Here is a 21424-nt window from a genome sequence, read left to right as displayed (position 1 = left end):
TTGTCCTAATCTACTTCCCCATTTGCCCTGAACAAGTGACCAGTAGCACAGTTCCCACAGCCGCATGGCCTGCTAGCCAGCAGCCACCAACCACAGGCCCCCTGCCTCTCATTGGATAACATTGGGCCTAACTACTTCTGCACCCGGCTGCCCCTGTGCCGCTGAGGGTGTACCAACTGTACCTATGACCCTGGGAGACCCCTGAGTCTATGCCCAGAAACGTAACTCGGCCAGTCGAGTACTTACCCAAAAGCTGATAAGTCACTTTTCTTCCATAGGGTAACATTGACTAGATTGGCTTGGAAATTTTTCTAAGTGTGGTGTTTTGAAACTTTAAAATATTCATCTCAAATCAGTTGAACTATAAATTCCGATTTACTCACCTGTTATCAGGAGAGAACCCAGTGCTGCATCTTTCAGCCCAGCACTGACCCTGAAAAGGAATTCTAACCATACTTACCAATAACTTGTATTTCCTTCCGTAGGAATCCATTGTCTGGTTTTCACCAGAAAAGTTTCTAAGAGTTGAGTTTCACAAACTACAAATATTCCTTAAAAATCTCCTGTATGACTCAAACGCATTCTTTCAACTGTTTACAGGAGATGCACCAGTGCTGGATCCAGGATCCACTACTGAGTAAGAAAATGTAACGATAACACTACTTGCCTGCTTTGTGAATTTCCTCCCTTAGGATAACATTGGGAATTCTATGTAAAAAAGTTTCGAAGTGTCAACTTTTAAAATACAATAATATTCCTTAACAATCACAACTGTAACCAAAACGCTTTTACGTACCTGTTTACAGGAAATGTCCCAGGACTGAATCTAGGATCCAGTCCTGTGGTTAGAAAAGTAATCCATATAGTAACTAATTGCATTTAACTAGAAATTCCCATTGAGCTCAATGTTGCATTGTTTGAAGTTGTGTTGCCCATTGCAACAACTATAACTATCTACTGTAATTAAGTCTATTGCCTATTTGCAAAGTATTTAAACTAAAGTAATTCATTCTGAGAAAGTATATTTTGATACCTTGTTGGTTCTAAAATAAAACAACTATATATTTTGATACAAAACAATTGGCCTAGAGTTCATTTCTTGAGTGTGTGAGACCATTTGCTGACTGAGTTTGTACAACAAATGCTTTACACTGTTCTCTTTTGCCTTACTGCTCGACCAAGCTATCACTTTGGAGAGTAAGGTTAGATCTAACTTTAGCGTCTGCCAAACCTCTGGGGACTGTGGCCTCTGTACACACTGTACCTTACTTTGGTCCAGTATATACAGAGCCACTTTCTTACAAAGACCTCGAGAGATATGCGCTCCTGCAGTGAGACGAATGGAGTTCTGGAGCAATGCGGACTCCAGAGAGCGAGAGGCGTAGGAGTTACATAGTTACTGGGGATCCTTTTAAAAGTAGACTCTAAAAATCACACAGCTTCCGAAATCCCTTGAGCAGACCCCGGTGACTGCCAATGGGAACAACTTATGTAGTAATATCAACTCCCCCACACCCTAGTAAATCCAGAGTGATGCCCTCTATAGTAACCAAGCTCCCCAAAAAGGAACAGTTACTGCCCTTGAGGTGTTTCTTGGAGCACCTCATCTAAGTGTTAAAATATGCACGGACCATTCTAAGTTAAGTCTGATCATGAAGTTCAATCACTTAACACAAAATCATTTTTAACTGACCAGGGACACTGTGGTGCATGTGATAGGGACATTCTCATGCCAGGCACATCTAGATGAAATCCTGCTTAGTACCATAACGAACGAAAAGGAAACCCCAAAAACTCCAACCCCCTCTTCTCCCATTCCCTATACTCCTTCTCCATACCCACCTTATGTACTGTACTTACGTAATCAGAAAGGAAAAAAGAACATTGTTAAACTATCTAACACGAGGGAAAACGAGTAGAAGAATTCTAAGTGCCTTCCAACTTTTAGATTCAGTCTCTCTGGGTGTCCATCTCCTTCTTTCCACCCTGTCAGGTGAATCCAAACAGAAACCAATTATCTATTTCTCTAAAATCCATTTCATGGCTCTGTCCACAACCCCCTGATGCAAGACTATGGCCCACCTCTGCAGGATCGCTGTTGCTATGCAGATCTCGACCAGATCGGAAGCTCAACCTGGTACACTCCAGCTTTACCTTGTTGCTGCCCACTGGACAGTGAAACTAGAGTCTTTCCTCTACTCCTTCCCAGACCCCTATCTGTGTGGTTGAATACCAAGGTTTTCCTTTTTAGGTGAATTAATTTGGCAGGGTATAAGAATGTACTTAACCTCCATTGCGTGGAGCTTTTGCAACACTTGCTCACAGGATTTCCTCTGCCTCTGTACCAGTCTAGTGTTATCAATGAAAGTCAGGATCTTTTCTGTGTCCCACTTGAATTCTCCAGCCTCATGTGCTATGTGGAGGATCAGGTCTATTTTCCAGTAATTTAAGAAGTGAGGAATGATGGACCTGGGAGGGGCACCAGGCGGGATTCTGAGATGGATTGCTCAATGTGCCAGTTCAATCAAGGAACAAGTACATCTCTGATTCCTCAGCAAGGAGTGAATCCATGTTTCCCTATTGGGCTGTCAGCAGTCAAAGTCCCCAACTCCCCACTGGGATCCACCTATATCTTGATCGTTCAGAGTGTATTCTGATGCAGGTCTGTCAAGATCTTCTTAGATAAGAATTCACTAGATTAGATCTTACTTATTGCAAATATGTCTAGATGTGGCCCGATCAAGTGACTTGATCACTAAAGCAATATCTGATTGTCTGTACTAACAAGCAGTCAGTAAAGAAGGGAGGTAGAAAACCTCATTGGTAAACTAATGTGCATCTCAAAGGAAACCTGTAGCTATGCTAAGTGAAAGCAGCCCCTTTGCATGGTACCAATCAACATCAAATAGTGGCCAATACATGTTAGTGTGTAAAGCAGTACATTGTTAAATCCAAAATGTTATGTATGTAGCCTAAATAAGTTCATACACACAATAAGCTAGGTTATGTCTTGTTAAAAGCTTGAATAATTGAATGTGTGTAGAAATGGGACTGTTAGAGAAAGCTACAGTTATAGAAGTACACACATGATTTCTGTCCCTAAACCATTTTAACCAGCTTTCTTTGCTTAGTCATGGAAGCTTTCCAAGCAGACAATTACCTAATCACGGCTTCAGTATTTAATTCCTAATTTGACTATGCACATTGGTTTATATGTGGTGATGCCCCAGAACAGTCTGGCTATACTAAAAGGGACATAGAACATTGGTTCATGTCTGGCAGCTGGCTGAGACGGAAACATGTGCTTCTGGTCCTTTAATATCTACACTGGTCTCCAGTGAAAGCCAAATTGCGTGCAGGCCCACCTTTAAGTGCTGATCCCCTCTTAAGCAATTATCAAGTGTCTGTTTCAGGAATAATCTCCCAGCCAAAGTTCATACAGGAGAAACTAAAAACTGATTTACATCCATTCTCCCTTCCCACCTATTCTTGAATAATGTTAAAATCCTATAAATTCTTTCTACAGTCTAGCCAACATAAGATATAAATGTGTCTATCATTGGGCTGCTGGTTTATCCCATTATGAAAACTCTTGATGTCCTTATCCATGGCAGAAATATGTAGCCTGTGGTATGTTAAATTGTAGGACACTTTTTTTTACTGAAATGTTTTGTGAAATATGAAGTTTATTTTTGGCTTCTTCATGTAGGTATTAAAAGTGGACGGTGCTTATGTTGCTGTAAAGTTTCCAGGCACATCTAATAATACGAATAGCCAGACCACCTCTGTGTCTGATCCAGATCCTTCATCTCTCCTTCAGGATTGTAGGCTTCTTAGGATCGATGAACTTCAGGTATTTAACGTACGCACCTTGATCCAGTCAAACATTTCATATATCTCTTGTAAACTGCATTTACAGGGTTTGTTTTTAATTATTTGTAGGTTGTAAAAACTGGTGGTACTCCAAAAGTTCCAGACTGTTTCCAAAGGACTCCTAAAAAGCTGTGCATTCCTGAAAAAACTGAAATTTTAGCTGTGAATGTAGATTCTAAAGGTATGCATTTATATTTTTCATGAATATTCTGCACTCTTGCAAGAAGAATGAACAATGAAGGAAAGCGCATGTTATTGAGAAGGTGACAAGACTGATAACCGATGCCCCACAAAAGTCCCTCTATTCTGTCTAAGAAAATGGACCTTGGGTGACAGAATGAAGGCATTTATCATCCATGCTAAAAGATTTTGATATCACAAATATGGAGATGTCATGGAAGACAAATGAGAGCTAGTGTGCGCTTCTTAACCCTACTGCCAGTCTAACAGAGGTACTAAGTTATATAATGCGATCATATTTGACAAAGCAGCTCAGATAATGGGTTAGTGATGTACAATCTGTAGCTAAAAGGTACAAAACACTGTTGTATTCTTGGATTAAGAAGAAATTATGGATTTCTGAGGTCTGGCAAATATGAAAATTAGGTACTTACCTGTAACTACGGTTCTCCAATAGTATTGTCTTTCATATATTAACATGCTTGAATCATCCCTGCCGTCAAAGTGGAGTCCTATGGTACCATTAGAAAAGCAGTAAATGATATAAGCTTAGGCTACAATACAATGAAAAGTCACTGCATTAGCCTATCTATATCCTTTTATAAAAAAGAGACAAACTTGAGTAATAACTAATCCGATAACCGCACCCTGTAGAACACTCCCATGAGATGCGTTTCTCATATTTTCATGTGATAAAGTTTCTATGGGGAAATAAGGGAAGCCCCTCTGGAGGCGGTTGTGTTGCATGTGAATCTATGAACGATACCAATACTGTAGAACCATAATTACAGGTAAGTAACTAATGCTCATCTCCAGTATTGGATCTTTCATAAATTCACATGCTTGAATTCGAATAGCAACCTGTTGTAAAAGGTAAACTTTGCAGAAATAGAAGCACCCTTAAAGGATGGTGGGTAACAGCATAATACGTATCTACATTACTATCATACAATAAATGTTAGCATGTCAATTCAAGAAGTATCATATAACCACATGATGTGAGATGACTTATAAAGTCAAAAATAAATACCTCTGAGAAGAGGCTTACGTTCTTAGAACAGATGAGGTTGGACCGCATGTCTACTTCTAAGACCCCATTCTGATGGAAGAGTTCGAATGGGAGGAAAAGTCCTGAATAATCCTTTTATAAATTGTTTAATAATGCGAGAACAAAGGGACAATGCGGAGAGCGTCGGATGTGGAGGATATCTTCAAGGCTGGGGATGATGAGGGCGTCCAAGAGGAGGAACCGGAGCACTTCTCCAACCCGGCCTCCTGTCATGTTTCTTACTACGGAGAAGAGGTAGACGATGAGAACATCGTAGACGATTAAGCTGTCGAGGTTAGAGACAACGGTATGGCCATTGGAGCCGCAGAAGGCGGCTCCAGCGATGAGCAAGACCCAACCGAACCTTCGGGGGTCAAAAGTGACACTGTCTTGTCAAAGGCTCAGGTCGAAGCATCGCCGGAAGGCCTTAGCCAAGGTCTTTATGCTCATTCTACAGCCCCGCAATCTGGCCCGACTAAGAATATTTCAGAGCCTTCGGTGGGTACGCCTTCGAAAACGAAACCAAAACTGACTAAAGACAAATCGAAACCGAAACTGGTAAAACCAGTATTCGTTTCGAAAAGCCTCGTTCCATCAGATCCTAAGAAGTCTCAGAGTGTCGTTGACCCTTCGGGGTCACAGAAGGGTGCCAACCCGATGATCGGTACATCCAAGAAGGTGCCAAAGGCCCAAAGAGACGGAGCGACGTCATCTGAGGCTGCCCTCAGGGGCGTGGACACTGAAGACAGACTTGAGTCGCAGCCGCCCCTCAGTCCGAATGCATACAAGTTGCTGCTGGTGAAGGTTCTCGAAGATAAGCACAAAATGGCCGCGTTGGAACGTGACGCATCAAGCCGCGGCCATTTTGGGAATCCCAGCGCAACACCTGGCTCGAAGTTGGCGATGGCCGTGAAAAAAGTCAAACAGCCATCGGGGCCTCAATCTATAGTTTTTGGACTGCCTCAGACTGCCAGACCTAAAGCGTCTAAACCGGCACAGGGCACCGACCCTGTTAAAATGTCTAACTTAAGGGAACGACCGCCACTCCTGAAGGCGTCGGTTCCACTCCACCTTCTTCTGAAAGCTCAAAGAAGTTGTACATTGACTCTGCAACCGGAATACTCACCCTTTTTAAACAGAAGATCTTGCCGGAGAAGCCGATGGAATCCTATCAAATTCCAGTCAAAAGGAAAAGAGACTCTGCTTCCTCGCCAGTCCTTTTCGAGGCCTTATGGACAACCCTTTACTCATTCCCCCACACGCACTGAGGATGGTGGGGGGGATGACCAAAATGACGAGCAATTCAACTATCCTGATGAATCTAATGAGGATGACTCGCAGGATGTGCTCGAAGATCAGGGCACGGCGGACACCCAGTCTTACCAAGTGAAGATGGCCCCCGCAGAGGATACTGCGGCGTTCAACGCTCTAATTGAAAGGGCAGCGTTGAACCATGATGTGGTCATGCATGCGGACCCAGTTGAGGAGGACTTCCTGTTTGATACCTTCTCTACGTCGGACAGATCAGTAAAGACGCTGCCGATGCTGAAGGGTGTCCTTAAGCAGGCCACTGACATTTTCAAGGACACGACAAGAGCAAGGGTGGTGAACCCACATATTGAAAAGAAATACAGGCCTGCTCCTGTGGACCCTACGTATATAAGGGGTCAGTTGCCATTGGACTCTTTGGTGGTCTCCAATGCCCGGAAGAGGGCAAACTCACAAACAAGTGGTGATGCTCCTCCCCCAGACAAAGAATCTAAAGTATTAGAAGCCTCTGGGAAGCGGGTTGCTGGGCAGGCAGCGAATATTTGGAGAATAGCCAATACACAAGCTCTACTGGCTAGATACGATAGGGCCCACCTAGAGCAATTGTTGCAACACTTGCCTGATGCATATGGAGAGGGGGCGGAAATGTTGATTCAGGAAGGGAAACTGATATCAAACGCTTCTATCAAGTGTGCCCCAGATTCAGCAGACACTGCGGCCAGGGCCATTAACACTAGTTTAATGCTAAGGAGGCAGGCATGGGTACGAATTTCAGGGTTTAAGCCAGAAATAATAACAAGTTTTCTCAATCACCCCGTTAACCCAGATTTCTTGTTTGGGCCTGACGTTGACACGATTCTTGAGAAGATCAAGAAGGACACCAAGACGGCTAAGTCTATGGGGGCCTTGCAGTCTCAACAGTTCAGAGGGGGTTCTTTTCGTCGCTCAGGTAGTAGAGGGCCGTCAAGGGGGCAAACATCTCAGCAAACACAATACAATAAAGGTGGTGAACAGACCACCTTTAACAACAACAATAGAGGTGGATACCGTGGTAACAGCGCCAAAGGCAGAGGATGTGGAAATAATAACACCAGGTCCTCAGCAAATACCAAACAGTGACGTCTTGTCACTGCCCCCGGACCATATAACACCGGTCGGGGGACGACTCCAGCAGTTCCTGCCTGTCTGGGAAGGCATTACCACAGACAGGTGGGTGAGGCAACTTATCCAGTACGGGTATTGTTTAGAACTGACATCCACTCCACCCGATATACCACCAAGACACCATCCTATGTCCGCAGAGCACTTAACCTTATTACAGCAAGAAGTGGCCAGCATGCTGCAAAAAGGGGCCATAGAACTGGTTTCTCTAGAGGAGCATGGGACAGGGGTGTACTCTCTCCATTTCTTGGTCCCAAAGAAGGACTGGTCTCTCAGGCCCATTCTGGATCTGAGACCCTTGAACCTATACATCCTCACAGAACATTTCCACATGCTGACTCTGCAGCAGGTCCTGCCATTGCTCAGTCAGGGGGATTTCCTGGCAACTCTGGATCTGAAGGATGCATATTTCCATATACCCATACATCAGGCACACAGGAAATACCTCAGGTTCACTATAAAGAACAAGCATTATCAGTTCAAGGTGCTACCATTTGGAGTGACCACTGCTCCCAGAGTGTTCACCAAGTGCTTCGCGACAGTGGCGGCACACCTTTGGAGGCAACACATTCATGTCTACCCTTACCTGGACGACTGGCTTGTGCAAGCGAAGTCGGCCCAGCAGTGCGCCAGCCACGTGTCCCGCACAATTCATCTTCTGCACAGTTTGGATTTTTTTCTGAACTATCCCAAGTCGCATCTTCAACCCGCTCAAGTACAGCAATACTTGGGGAGCGACGTTGGACACTGTGACAGCTACAGCCTAGTCGAACTCAGTGCGAATCGACAGCATGCAACTGCTGATTCGCAAATTCCGGCCACAACACTCACTACAGGCGCGAGTGTTTCTGCAGTTGATAGGCATGATGGCCTCCTGCATCTTCATAGTCCCGCACGCAAGACTGCACATGCGTCCGCTCCAAGAGTGTTTAGCACGACAGTGGAATCAGGCTCAAGGACAATTGAAAGACCTAGTGTTGGTGACCGGTCGTGCGTACAACTCTCTGCATTGGTGGAATCCACGCAACCTTTGCAAGGGACGACCGTTCCAAGAGCCTGTACCACAAATAGTGCTCACGACGGACGCATCCCCTTCATTATACAGTGCAGGGACTATGGTCTTATCAACAGAAGAAGATGCACATCAATCTGCTGGAATTGATGGCAATCTTCATGGCACTGAAGGCTTTCAAGATACATCTGTGCGGCAAGGTCGTGTTGATCCGGACGGACAACATGACGGCCATGTATTACATTCAGAAGCAGGGAGGTACTCACTCTCCACAGTTGTCGCACTTGGCTCAGAGCATGTGGAAGTGGGCCATTCAGAGGAACATTTTCCTCATGGCGGAGCACCTCCCGGGCCAGGACAACCAGATGGCGGATCGGCTCAGCAGACACAGCCATCGGGTGCACGAGTGGGAGATTCATCCCTCGGTGCTGCAACCGTACTTCCAGCAGTGGGGGCATCCAGACATCGACCTGTTCGCCACAAACGAGAACGCGAAATGCCCAAACTTCGCCACCAGGTTCCCACACCCGCGGTCTCAGGGCAACGCGATATGGATGAACTGATCAGGCAGATTTGCGTACGCTTTTCCACCAGCCCCGCTCATACCTCTGGTGGCACGGAAACTCAAACAGCACTCGATGACTCTCATCCTGGTTGCTCCAACGTGGGCAAGGCAAGCATGGTACACCACGTTCCTAGAACTTTCTGTGGTGCCTCATCAAAGACTGCGTCTTACACTCAGTCTTCTCACCCAGAGCCATGGCGAGGTTCAGCACCCAGATCCGCAACAGTTAAACCTTGCGATATGGCTCCTGAAGTCACAGAATTTGGGTATCTGAATTTGCCTCCTGATTATATGGACATCATCAAGGAGGCAAGACGGCCAACCACTAGGGTCTGCTATGCTGCCAAATGGAAACGCTTGGTCATTTACTGTTCCAACCATGACATAAACCCGCTGGATGCATCAACACAGAACATTTGTTACCTGTTACATTTATACAGATGCAATCTGGCATACAGCTCTATACGTATTCATTTGGCGGCAATAGTAGCTTACTTACAGAACAGGCAACACCTTTCACTGTTCCGAGTGCCAGCCATAAAGGCTTTTATGGAGGGACTCAAACGAGTCATTCCACCCAGAAGACCACCTTCACCGGTCTGGAATCTTAATATTGTTTTGACCAGACTGATCGGACCTCCTTTCGAACCTCTCCACTCTTGTGAGATACAGTTCCTCACTTGGATGGTTGCCTTCTTAGTAGCGATCATGTCGCTGAGACGGGTTAGCGAGCTGCAAGCCCTAACCATTCAAGAACCTTTTATACAGGTTCACGCAAATAGGGTGGTGCTACGCACTAACCCTAAATTCATGCCAAAGGTAGTTTCTCAGTTCCACATTAATCAAACTATTGAACTGCCAGTTTTCTTCCCTAATCCAGACTCAGTAGCAGAAAGTTCACTGCACACATTAGACGTCAAACGAGCTCTCCTGTACTATATAGACAGGACGAGGGATTTCAGGAAGACTAAACAACTTTGTTGCTTTTTCACCACAGCACAAGGGCAAACCCATTTCCAAATCAGGTATAGCCAGATGGATTGTTAAGTGTATCCAGATTTGTTATCAGAAGACTAAACGCACACTAACAGTCCCCCCAAGAGCGCATTCCACACGCAAGCTAGGGGCATCCATGGCTTTCCTGGGTAACATTCCATTAGAGGACATATGTAGAGCAGCCACATGGAATAACATACATACATTCACCAAACACTACTGTGTTGATGTACATTCCAAGCAGCAAGCTGCTGTAGGACAGGCTGTTCTTAAGTCCCTCTTTCAGGCTGCTGCAGCTGGCTCGGGCAACCACCGCGAGGGGAGAAACTGCTATTTATTCTATGCACAAGATATGAATTTAGCGGCCCACATGCCTCGAACGGAATATGCTACTTACCAGTATGCATCTGTTCTTGGCATGTAGGGCCGCTAACATTCATATCGCCCGCCCATCCTCCCCAGTGCCTGTCGCAGCTGTAGTAGTCAGAATGTAAGCATGGTCATCTTGTATTGTATTGGACTCCATCTCTGCCACAATGGCGAAAAACAATCTGAGGATGGAGAGGATGCCCATGCGCACTGTAGTCCAGGGGAGGAGCCACCTATCTCGTGATACTTCAAAAGACTCTTCCAGGACAACAAGGTGCAATCATCCGGACCCAACACTAGGCGGCGATCTATGCACAAGATATGAATGTTAGCGGCCCTACATGCCAAGAACAGATGCATACTGGTAAGTAGCATATTCCCTACTGTATCTCCATTGATGCCTTTTTAAATTGTATATGTTCTCATTTTTATATTGTACTTTTATGGTGTTAAACATAAAATGCAGAATAAAGAAAACAAAAAAAAAGAGGGTGTATTCTGTTTGAAAGACACCAAGAACAAAGATGCTTCCACTTTAATCTATAAGCATTGTTGATGGAATCAGCTCTTGTCCTAGATAATATATCTTTGTAATCCTAAGGGATGTCTAAACTCTTGAATTCAGTGAATTCAGAAGCTGTGCCTGCAATTGGGCAGAGACTTGATGCGGACGGAGGATCTGCCCTTAGTTCACGGGCAATTAGAGTTGTTGTTACTGGCAGGCAATAGGGTTGAAATTCCAAGATCAGAAGGAGTTCTGTGAACCTGTGCTGGTGGGGCTAGCCCGAAGCAATAAGGTTCTCTCCATTTTCATTTGAAGCCTGTAGATGAGAGAGTTTTGGGAGAAAAGAATAATCCATCCCTGACCATCTTAACAAAAAGGCATTCCACAATGAACCTCTGAAGTTTCCAGCTGGCGAAGAACCGGCATTTTCGATTCTCTTGAGAGGCGAATAGGTCTAAGTTCGGTGTGCCCTACCATTGGAATATCGTGTCGACAATTGGCTGATTAAGTTCTGTAGTAGGGGATCTCTGTGTATAGTCATGATCTAGTGAATAGTCCCGCCCATGTGCGTGGACCCCGGCAATCAAAAATAATCTCTCAAGTTGTCAAAATAATGCAGAAACTGCAAAGACACTTAAGAGAGAATTTAAAGACAAATAATGCAGCCTATATCCACAGGCTACACTGTCCAGTACTTCAACTAGAAATTCCACCAAAAAAACACCACACATAATACAGCCTGCCCAGTTTCTACCATAGAGAAACTTGCCTCCCCCAGCAAAAGACTCTAGAATGATAGAGAGGAAGGTAGGGACAGACAAGCCCCATAGGCTGCCATTATGTGGCTTAAATAGGATACTGTGCCTTTAAGAGAACTTTCCAGAACTTCTCCCAGTATCCCAGAATGCATAGCAGGTCCCTCTACTTTCAGTTCTTTTTGAAGGCGAAGCAAAGGCAAAGGCAGTGTGTGTGTAAAGGTACAGGGCCTCGAAGTGTGGCACAATAAGAGCTGCAACCTTAGAGGTCTCCCCTTGTCACAATGCACCGGGTACCTGTGGTACCATTTAGCAGGGGATGACTTGCGGCCAACAATGCCAAGTCTGTTAGTTTTGGGGAAAGAACACAGACCCTAGAAAGCTTATTGGCAGGGACCCATGGCTCATCAAGTGAACGTGCATCAGTAGTCTTGCAAAAAAGTGTGTTTGTAGGGGGGTTACTGCAACAGAAACCCACTTTCCTACACACCCCGCTTCTTCACTTGGTTTTCCTGCCGATTCTTCCCCCCCCAAATGGGGGTCTGAACCGGTGGGGCTCAATTGTTTGAAGTAGCAAGTGGCTAGGGTAGCTCACAAAGGCGGCAAGCCTTTGAAGCTTTATCTTCATGGACCCTGCCCATCCTTGGGGATAAGGCTAGGCTCCTCGTTCCAGGATGTGCATTGTTTCAGACACTCGAGAGCAGCAGGCTTTAGACCCAGGGGTCCAGAAACATGTCTGGTGGTGGCCCCTGGCGAGCAGTGTCTTGTTTAGTTATTTTCTCCTCTGCAGAGAACGCGTAATTTCAGCAGTTTTGCGTGCTGTAGTTTCCAAGGCGATTCTCACTTGCAGACGCTTTTAGTCTCGAATGGACTCTGGATTCTTACACCTTTCCGCCCATATCACTCTTCCCCAGAGTGCTCAAGAAGATCAGGAGCGACTGGGCCCAAGTCATTCTTGTGGATCCGGAGTGGGAACGGAGAGTCTGGTATCCTGAGCTTCTTCAACCAAGCTCCAACATCTTTTGCACCTCAGCCTTTATACAATCCCTGACATGGTCAGGTTGCCTGTAGATCTTATTCTTCACAGGCAGACTGTCACCAGTGTCCACCTCATGGGTGCACCAGTTAGTTTGACTGGGTGTGAGTGAAAACATATGTCTGTGGGCCTGCAACACCTGTCTGCAGTCCACCTGTTGCTGCTCAGTGAGGCTGCCTGCCAAGGCTACTCCATCAACTGAACCATCATCAGGGTTCTGGGAAAGCAGGTCTGGGAGAAGGTCACTCTCTTCCTCCTGATCCCCATCTATGGCCATGAGGAGACTCCTGTCCTCCCTGTCAACAAATGCTTTCAAACGATTTACATGGAGCACCCTGTGGGGGCTCCTAGGGGTTCCAAAGTCAACCACATAGGTGACTCCCCCTTCTTTTCAACAATTGGGTAGGGTCCAGTCCATTTGCCCTGGAGTGCTGCTGGGACCACTGGCTCCAACACCCACACCATCTGCCCTGGTTTATACTCCACCAGAACAGCCTTTTGGTCATGCCAAGATTTCTGTAATTCTTGACTGGCCTCCAGGTTTTTGGATGCTCTCTCCATATACTCAGCCATCCTGGAGCGGAGACCAAGTACATAGTCCACAACATCTAGCTTGGACTTTTTGAGAGGTAACTCCCATCCTTCCTTCACCAAACATAGTGGACCCCTCACAGGGTGGCCAAACAAAAGTTCAAAAGGGCTCTAGCCAACCCCCTTCTGTGGGACCACTCTGTAAGCAAAGAGCAAGCAGGGTAAAAGGGTGTCCCATTTCCGCCTAAGCTTCTCTGGTAATCCTTTTATCATTCCCTTAAGGGTCTTGTTGAATCTCTCCACAAGCCCATTGCACTGTGGGTGATAGGGTGTGGTAAACTTGTAGTTTACTCCACACTCCTTCCACATTGCCTTTAAGTATCCAAATATGAAGTTGGTACCTCTGTCTGAAAGAACCTCCTTTGGAAAACCCACTCTTGAGAAAAATGCAAGAAGGGCCGTTGCCACAGCAGGTGCTGTTGTGGTCCTCAGGGGAATTGCCTCTGGGTACCTGGTGGCATGATCCACTACCACCAGTATACATCTGTGCCCAGATGCTGTTTGAGGATCCATGGGACTCACAATATCTATTCCAACTCTTTCAAAGGGTACCCCCAGCACAGGTAGTGGTATCAGGGGGGCCTTTGTTGTACCAACTGACTTACCACTGGCTTGGCAAGTGACACAGGAGCGACAAAACTCCTTGACATTTTCTGACATATGAGGCCTGTGAAAGTGAGGGACAAGCCTGTCCCAAGTCTTGTTCTGGCCTAAGTGTCCTGCAAGGGGAATATCATGGGCCAAGGTAAGAAGGAAGCCCCTAAACTTCAAAGGTATGACCAACCTCCTGGTGGCACCAGGCTTGGGGTCTCTAGCCTCTGAGTAAAGGAGCCCATCATCCCAATAAACTTTATGGGTACCTTGAGCATTCCCTGCAGCCTCAGCAGCAGCTTGCTGTCTGAGGGGTTCAAGTGAAGGGCAATCTAATTGGGCCTGCCCCAGGTCTGCCCTTGAGGGTCCCCCTGTCCCCAGAAACTCAACCTGATCAGGCTCCAGTTCCTCAGAGACAGTCTCCTCTTGGACTGCAGAATCCGCTTCCTGTGAAGTCTGATCCTCAACCTGGGGCAAGTGGGAAGGCACAGCCTTAACCCTCTTGCTCCTTCTCTTGGATTGTGGTTGGTCTATTGCTTCAAGATTCACCACTGGTTCAGAAGGCACATCTTAGCCTGAGACCTTGTCACAGCAAGGACATGAGCTGAAATCCCTAGCATTTCTGCATGAGTCCTGTACTTCACTTCTGACCAAACTGAGCTTTCAAGATCATTGCCTAACAGTCTGTCTACTGGGAGGTCTGCACTTACCACAACTTTCTTTAGGCCATTTACCCCCCCCCCCCCCCCCCCCCCTCCCCTCCAAACCCATCCCCCCCCCCCCCCCCCCCCCCCCAGGAGAAGTTCACAACAGCCACATTATGTGTAGTAGTAGTGGTGTTGCTTGCATTGGTCACTAGGTAATTCTCACCTAGTACAATCTGACCAGGGTCCACAAAGTCAGGTGTCACCATAGTGGCACTGGCACAAGTGTCCCTGTAGGCCTGAGCCAGTTTCTCATTTATCAAAGGTGTCTGCCTATACTTACCCAGGTTACTGGGGTTCACAGTAGTGGTCAAAGATAAGTCCACATCATATAGGAGAACTGCCTGAGTAGGGACTCTGACTAGGCCAGATTCCATCTCAGTACCCAGGGTTAACCCTACTATACCCTTTGGCTGTGTACCACCACTGCCAACTGTACTAGGGGGTGCAGGTGCTTTAGGAGCTGCAGTGGTGGGGACTGAATTTTTCTTGGTGCATTCACTTGCCCCAGTGTGAAACTGATTTGCAGGTATTACACCAAGGTTTCTTTGGGCCATCGTTCTTGTTGTTTCCATTTTGGGAACCACCCTCCTTATTACTAGTTTGGGGGCCTGAAGACTTCTGGTCTTTTTCTTTATCTTTTTTATTACCCTTCTGGTCTGTTTTCTTCTGGTCACCACCATGGTTCTGAGGTTTCTGCTTAATCCTTGTTCTGACCCATTTGTCTGCCTTCTTCCCAATTCTTGGTCAGATCAGAGTCAATAAGGTATTGATGCAACAGCTGGTTCTGACAGTTATTAAGGATCCGCTCTCTCATTATAAGATTGTACAATCCTGTATAGTCTGTGACTTTACTTCCCTGCAGCCAACCCTCCAGAGCCTTAGTGGCACAATCAACAAAATCAGTCCAGTCCTGAGTCTGTGCTTTTTGGGTGTCTCTGAACAACAACCTGTATTGCTCAGTGGTTAGGCCAAACCCTTCAATAAGAGCACTCTTGAGGACAGAGTAGTTTTTGGCATCCTCAGGTCTAACTGTGAGGAGCCTATCCCTCCCTTTCTCAGAAAAGGAGTACCATAAAATTGCAGCCCACTGTTCCTGAGGAACCTGCTGTACCATGCAGGCTCTCTCAAGAGCAGTCATCCATTTGTGGATGTCATCCCCTTCCTTGTAGGGGGGCACATTTTTTGTCAGGTTTCTATTGTCATAGCCCCTGTCTTTCTCTCTAGGAATTAAGCTGCCACCAGTAGCATCTGAGCCACACAACTTCTGTTCTCTTGCTAACGCAAGTGTTCGAGGCATGTGGGCTGCTGAATTCATATCTGTGCATAGTCCGCCACCTAGTGTTGGGTCCGGATGATTGCACATTGTTGTCCTGGAAGAGTCTTCGAAGTATCACGAGATAGGTGGCTCCTCCCCTGGACTACAGTGCGCATGGGCATCGCCTCCATCCCCAGATTGTTTTTTTCCGCCATAGGGTTCGGATGTGTTTTCGGTTCCCTCCTTCGGAACCGATAGTTGTTCGATTTTACTTGAGACCAAAAGGTCTTTAGGCTGGGCGTCGGTATAGTTGCGTTCGGGTTTTCTTACTGACTCTCAGCTCAATCTCCTTACTGCCCTTCCACGTGCTTCGACGCGGACGGGCTACACTACCACATTTGCTATGGAGGCCGGACTCCATTCAAGAAGTGTCCGCTGTGTCACTCAAATATTCGCACCTCGACGTGCACCCCGTGTGCAACACATGCTTGTCACCGGATCACCGTGAAGACACCTGCATGGCGTGTTCAAAGTTTAGGAGTAAGAAAACTTTGAAGATTCGCCGGGCTAATCGACTCCAGGCACAGTTGTCGGCTTCGGCGCCCCCACCTGATGACATCTTTCAGGAATCGGTCGAGGAAGAGGACGGCGTACAAAAGTCGGACTCTGGACCCGCGTCCGAGGAAGAAACCTACGACGCGGATGAGGAGACCTGCGACGAAGTCTCCGGTGAGGTAGGGGACGACGAACTGATTTTGTGCCACGATGGGAGATAGCTCAGAGGAAGAGCATCCCCAACCAGACTCCGGGGTTACCCCCCGTCATACGGCCCAGGTCGAGGGATCGCCTTCGGGCCTTACCCAAGATCTTACTATGAGTCCTACGTCCCCGCCTCCGGGCCCGGTCACGGACATTTCTAACAAGAAAACCGAAAGTGTAGCCAACTGGTCCCGCACCCTCGGATGCGAAACCGAAACCGAAGTGGCGTTGGTGAAGAAGGTTCTGGAGGCGTCAACTTCCAAGAAACCCAAAATGGCCGACTTGAAGAGCCACGCCAAAATGGCCGACCACAAGAGCCGCGCCAAAATGGCCGACTCGAAGCCCTCTGGGTCGGCGCCGAAGGTGAAGGCATCCGACGCGGCTGCGTCGGCACCGACAGGGGTCGCGGACCCGAAACCGGCTTCGAAGAAGCGTCACGCTGATGGTGCGCCAGGCCATGGGCGTCGGCACCGAAGAAGAGTCCTACCGGCGACCGGACTCTCGGAGACGAAGAGTCGCTCGCGACGGTTCAGCCTCGGCATCCCTTACAAAGAAGGTGGGAGAATCCTTAAAAAGGATCCAACAGTCCACTGTTGTTCCCCAGCCAGGACACTGTAGTGCCTAGGCCCACGCCGAAGCCTGTCCAGGAACAAACGCCAATTCGTTTTACCCTTCCTCCCAAGTCGGCGCCGAAGGCCTTCGCGCCTAAGCAGAGCGGACACTCTCAGGAAGTATTGACGCCGAAGGCTGCCTTGGTGGTGTCGAAGCTTCGGCTCCAACCGCTCGCGGTGGAGGAACGTCGGGAGGTGACCATCGACGCCAACACCGGAAAATTGTCGCTCCTCAAACGAAAGATTACGTCGGAGCCGCCATTGGAACCTTTTAGGATTCCACTTAAGAACAAAAAGTACTCTGCGGACTCTTCGGCTCTGATGGAACCTCTGTCTCCACAAGCCATGGAACACTCGCCGGCCCATTCCCCAGTGCCTGATGTGGACGAGGAGGACGACGAGTACAACTATCCTGCGTACTCGGATCCGGAAGAGGAGCAGGTGCCCTGGACAGCAGGAGGCGACACGGACGACCCGCAGTCAGGCCAGGACACTCAACTTTTCGCCGCGAAGACGTCACCGACAGAGGACTCGGCGGCGTTTAATGCATTAATAGAGAGAGCTGCAGCGAACCATGACGTCGAACTGCACTCAGACCCTGTGGATGCGGACTTCTTAGTCGACACCTTCTCGGTAGCCGAAAAGCAAGTCAAGACGCTACCGATGCTCAAAGGGGTGCTGAAGCATGCACAGGAGGTATTCAAGGAGCCCACCCGGGCGCGGGTGGTCAATCCTCGCATCGACAGGAAGTATAAGGCGGCGCCCACGGATCCCACGTATATTAAGGGACATTTGCCATTGGACTCCCTGGTGGTGTCCAACGCTCGGAAGAGGGCGAATTCGCAGACTACTGGTGATGCTCCTCCCCCAGACAAAGAGTCAAAAATCTTTGAGGCATCAGGCAAACGCATTGCTGCACAGGCAGCGAACATCTGGAGGATCTCTAACACTCAAGCCCTGCTTGCTCGTTATGATAGGGCCCATTATGACACATTAGAGGCCATCCTGCAACACTTGCCTGACCAATACAAGGAGGCGGGGGAGATGCTCATTCAGGAGGGTAAACTCATTACTAATGCATCCATCAAATGTGCCCTAGATGTGGCAGACACTGCCTCCAGGGCTATCAATACAAGCGTGTTACTTAGACGCCATGCCTGGCTTCGAATTTCTGGGTTCAAACCCGACATACAATCCACAATACTGGGTCAAACAGTGAATCCTGACCATCTGTTCGGCCCTGAGGTGGATGCCTCCCTAGAAAAAATTAAGAAAGATACCGAAACTGCCAAGTCTATGGGGGCTTTACAAAGTCAGCAGTTTCGGGGTGGTTCCTTTCGCCGCTCCAATTCAAGAGGCACCTCAAGAGGTCAGGCATCCCAGGCCACGCAATACTACAAGGGTAACACCCAGTCCTCGTATAACAACAACAAGGGCAGGGGTGGCTACAGAGGCAATAATATCAAAGGCAGGGGACGTGGAAACAATGCCTCCAGGTCCACCACCTCCAACAAGCGGTGACGTCTTGTCACTTCCCCCCGATCACACGACACCTGTCGGGGGGAGACTCCAGCAGTTCCTGCCGGCGTGGAGGTCCATCACCACGGACAGGTGGGTGAGGTCTCTTATCCAGTACGGGTACTGTCTAGAACTTACGTCCATTCCACCGGACATACCGCCAAGAAGCCGTGCTATGTCCGACGAGCACTTGACCTTGTTGCAGCAAGAAGTACTGGTCATGCTGCAAAAAGGGGCGATAGAGCTCGTTCCATTGCAAGAACGGGGAACAGGGGTTTACTCCCTGTATTTTCTAATCCCCAAAAAGGACGGATCACTCAGGCCGATCCTGGACCTCAGGCCCCTGAACTGGTACATCAACTCAGAGCACTTCCATATGCTCACATTGCAGCAGGTGCTTCCCCTGCTTCAACGGGGGACTTCCTAGCAACGCTGGATCTGAAGGATGCCTATTTCCATATTCCCCTGCATCCTTCACACAGAAAGTATCTCAGATTCAAGATCTTAGACCAGCATTACCAGTTCAGGGTCCTGCCGTTCGGGGTCACCACGGCACCGAGAGTTTTCACCAAATGCCTAGCGACTGTAGCAGCGCATCTCCGTCGCCAGCACGTCCATGTCTTTCCATACCTAGACGACTGGCTTATTCAGGCAAAGACGGAACAGCAGTGCGTAGACCACGTGTCACGCACCATTCACCTCCTGCACGATCTGGGATTCTCTCTGAACTACCCAAAGTCCCATCTCCAGCCCGCCCACGTGCGACAGTATCTGGGCGCGACAATCGACACTCTGGCAGCCACTGCGCAGCCGAGTTCAGTGAGAATCGCCAGTATCCAGGCGCTGATCCAACGATTCAGACCCCAAACCTCGCTTCCAGCGAAGGTGTTCATGCAGTTGATAGGCATGATGGCCTCCTGCATCTCCATTGTCCCGCACGCGAGACTACATATGCGTCCGCTTCAGGAGTGCCTGGCACGTCAGTGGACTCAGGCTCATGGGCAACTGACAGACCTAGTGTTGGTGAGCGGTCGGGCGTACAACTCTCTGCATTGGTGGAATCCCCAGAACCTTTGCAAGAGCCTGTCCCACAGATCATCCTGACAACGGACGCCTCTCTCCAGGGATGGGGAGCGCATGTACTCCATTACACGGTGCAGGGACTATGGACACTTCAGCAAAGGAAGATGCACATCAATGTGTTGGAACTGATGGCAATCTTCATGGCCTTAAAGGCGTTCAAAGTACATCTGTGCAACAAGGTCGTGTTGATCCGGACGGACATCATGACGGCCATGTACTACATCCAGAAGCAGGGGGGAACACACTCTCCACAGCTGTCTCATCTGGCTCAGAGCATGTGGAAGTGGGCCATTCAGAGGAACATCTTCCTCATGGCAGAACATCTCCCAGGCAAGGACAACCAGATGGCGGATCTGCTCAGCAGACACAGCCATCAGATGCACGAGTGGGAGTTACATCCATCAGTACTCCAACCGTACTTCCAAAGGTGGGGTCATCCAGAGATAGACCTGTTCGCCACAAAGGAGAACGCAAAATGCCAAAGCTTCGCCGCCAGGTTCCCACACCCCCAATCACAGGGCAATGCGATGTGGATGAACTGGTCAGGCAGATTTGCGTACGCTTTTCCCCCAGCACCTCTGATACCGCTGGTGGCACGCAAGCTCAGGCAACACTCGATGACGCTCATCCTGGTTGCTTCAACGTGGGCTCGCCAACCATGGTACACCACGTTTCTGGAACTCTCCGTGGTACCGCATCAAAGGCTTCATCTCACTCCCAGCCTTTTGACGCAGAGCCATGGCGACATTCAGCACCCAGATCCGCAACAGCTCAACCTGGCGATCTGGCTCCTGAAGTCCTAGAGTTTGGCTACCTCAATCTTCCTCCCGATTGCATGGACATCATTCGGGAGGCGAGAAAGCCCACTACTAGAGCTTGTTATGCGGCTAAATGGAAGAGGTTTGTCGTCTACTGCGTGGAGCACAGCATTGACCCGCTAGACGCTTCCATTCAAAACATCATATGTTACCTCTTTCACCTGTATCGGTGTAATCTAGCTTACTCTTCCATCCGCATTCACCTGTCGGCTATGGCAGCATACCTCCAAAATAGGCAACACCTGTCACTCTTTAAGGTCCCTGCTATCAAGGCTTTTCTGGAAGGACTCAAAAGAGTCATTCCACCAAGGACTCCACCAGCTCCTGAATGGAACCTCAATGTGGTTCTTACAAGGCTGATGGGTCCTCCCTTTGAGCCACTACACTCTTGCGAGCTGCAGTTTCTGACCTGGAAGGTGGCGTTCTTGGTAGCAATCACATCGCTACGGAGGGTTAGCGAACTGCAGGCGCTCACCATCCAAGAACCCTTCTTCCAGGTACATGCCAACAGGGTGGTGCTCCGCACTAACCCTAAGTTCTTACCCAAAGTGGTCTCGCAGTTTCACATAAACCAAACTATTGAATTGCCGGTGTTCTTCCAAAACCCAGAGACGCTGGCGGAGCGGATGCTCCACACCCTTGATGTGAAGAGGGCCTTGATGTATTATGTGGACAGGACAAAAGATTTCCGCAAAACCAAACAACTTTTTGTTGCTTTTGCC

At 48.2% G+C, this 21424-nt stretch overlaps 1 protein-coding gene across 18 annotated transcripts in view; it reads left to right on the top strand.

The window, feature by feature from the left end:
• UBR5 (ubiquitin protein ligase E3 component n-recognin 5) overlaps positions 1–21424 on the top strand; it is a 2064863-nt gene that overhangs the window by 581372 nt on the left and 1462067 nt on the right. For all 18 annotated transcript variants that reach the window (XM_086966085.1, XM_086966077.1, XM_086966080.1 and 15 more), the window contains 2 exons: positions 3710–3853; positions 3943–4054. In XM_086966085.1, the coding sequence (XP_086822211.1) occupies positions 3710–3853; positions 3943–4054 (256 nt within the window). The remainder of the gene's footprint in view (positions 1–3709; positions 3854–3942; positions 4055–21424) is intronic.

The sequence above is a fragment of the Lissotriton vulgaris genome, chromosome 4_1 (genome assembly GCF_964263255.1).
Source record: "Lissotriton vulgaris chromosome 4_1, aLisVul1.2, whole genome shotgun sequence".
Lineage (NCBI taxonomy): Eukaryota > Metazoa > Chordata > Amphibia > Caudata > Salamandridae > Lissotriton > Lissotriton vulgaris.
This window is presented reverse-complemented; position numbering and strand designations above follow the sequence as displayed.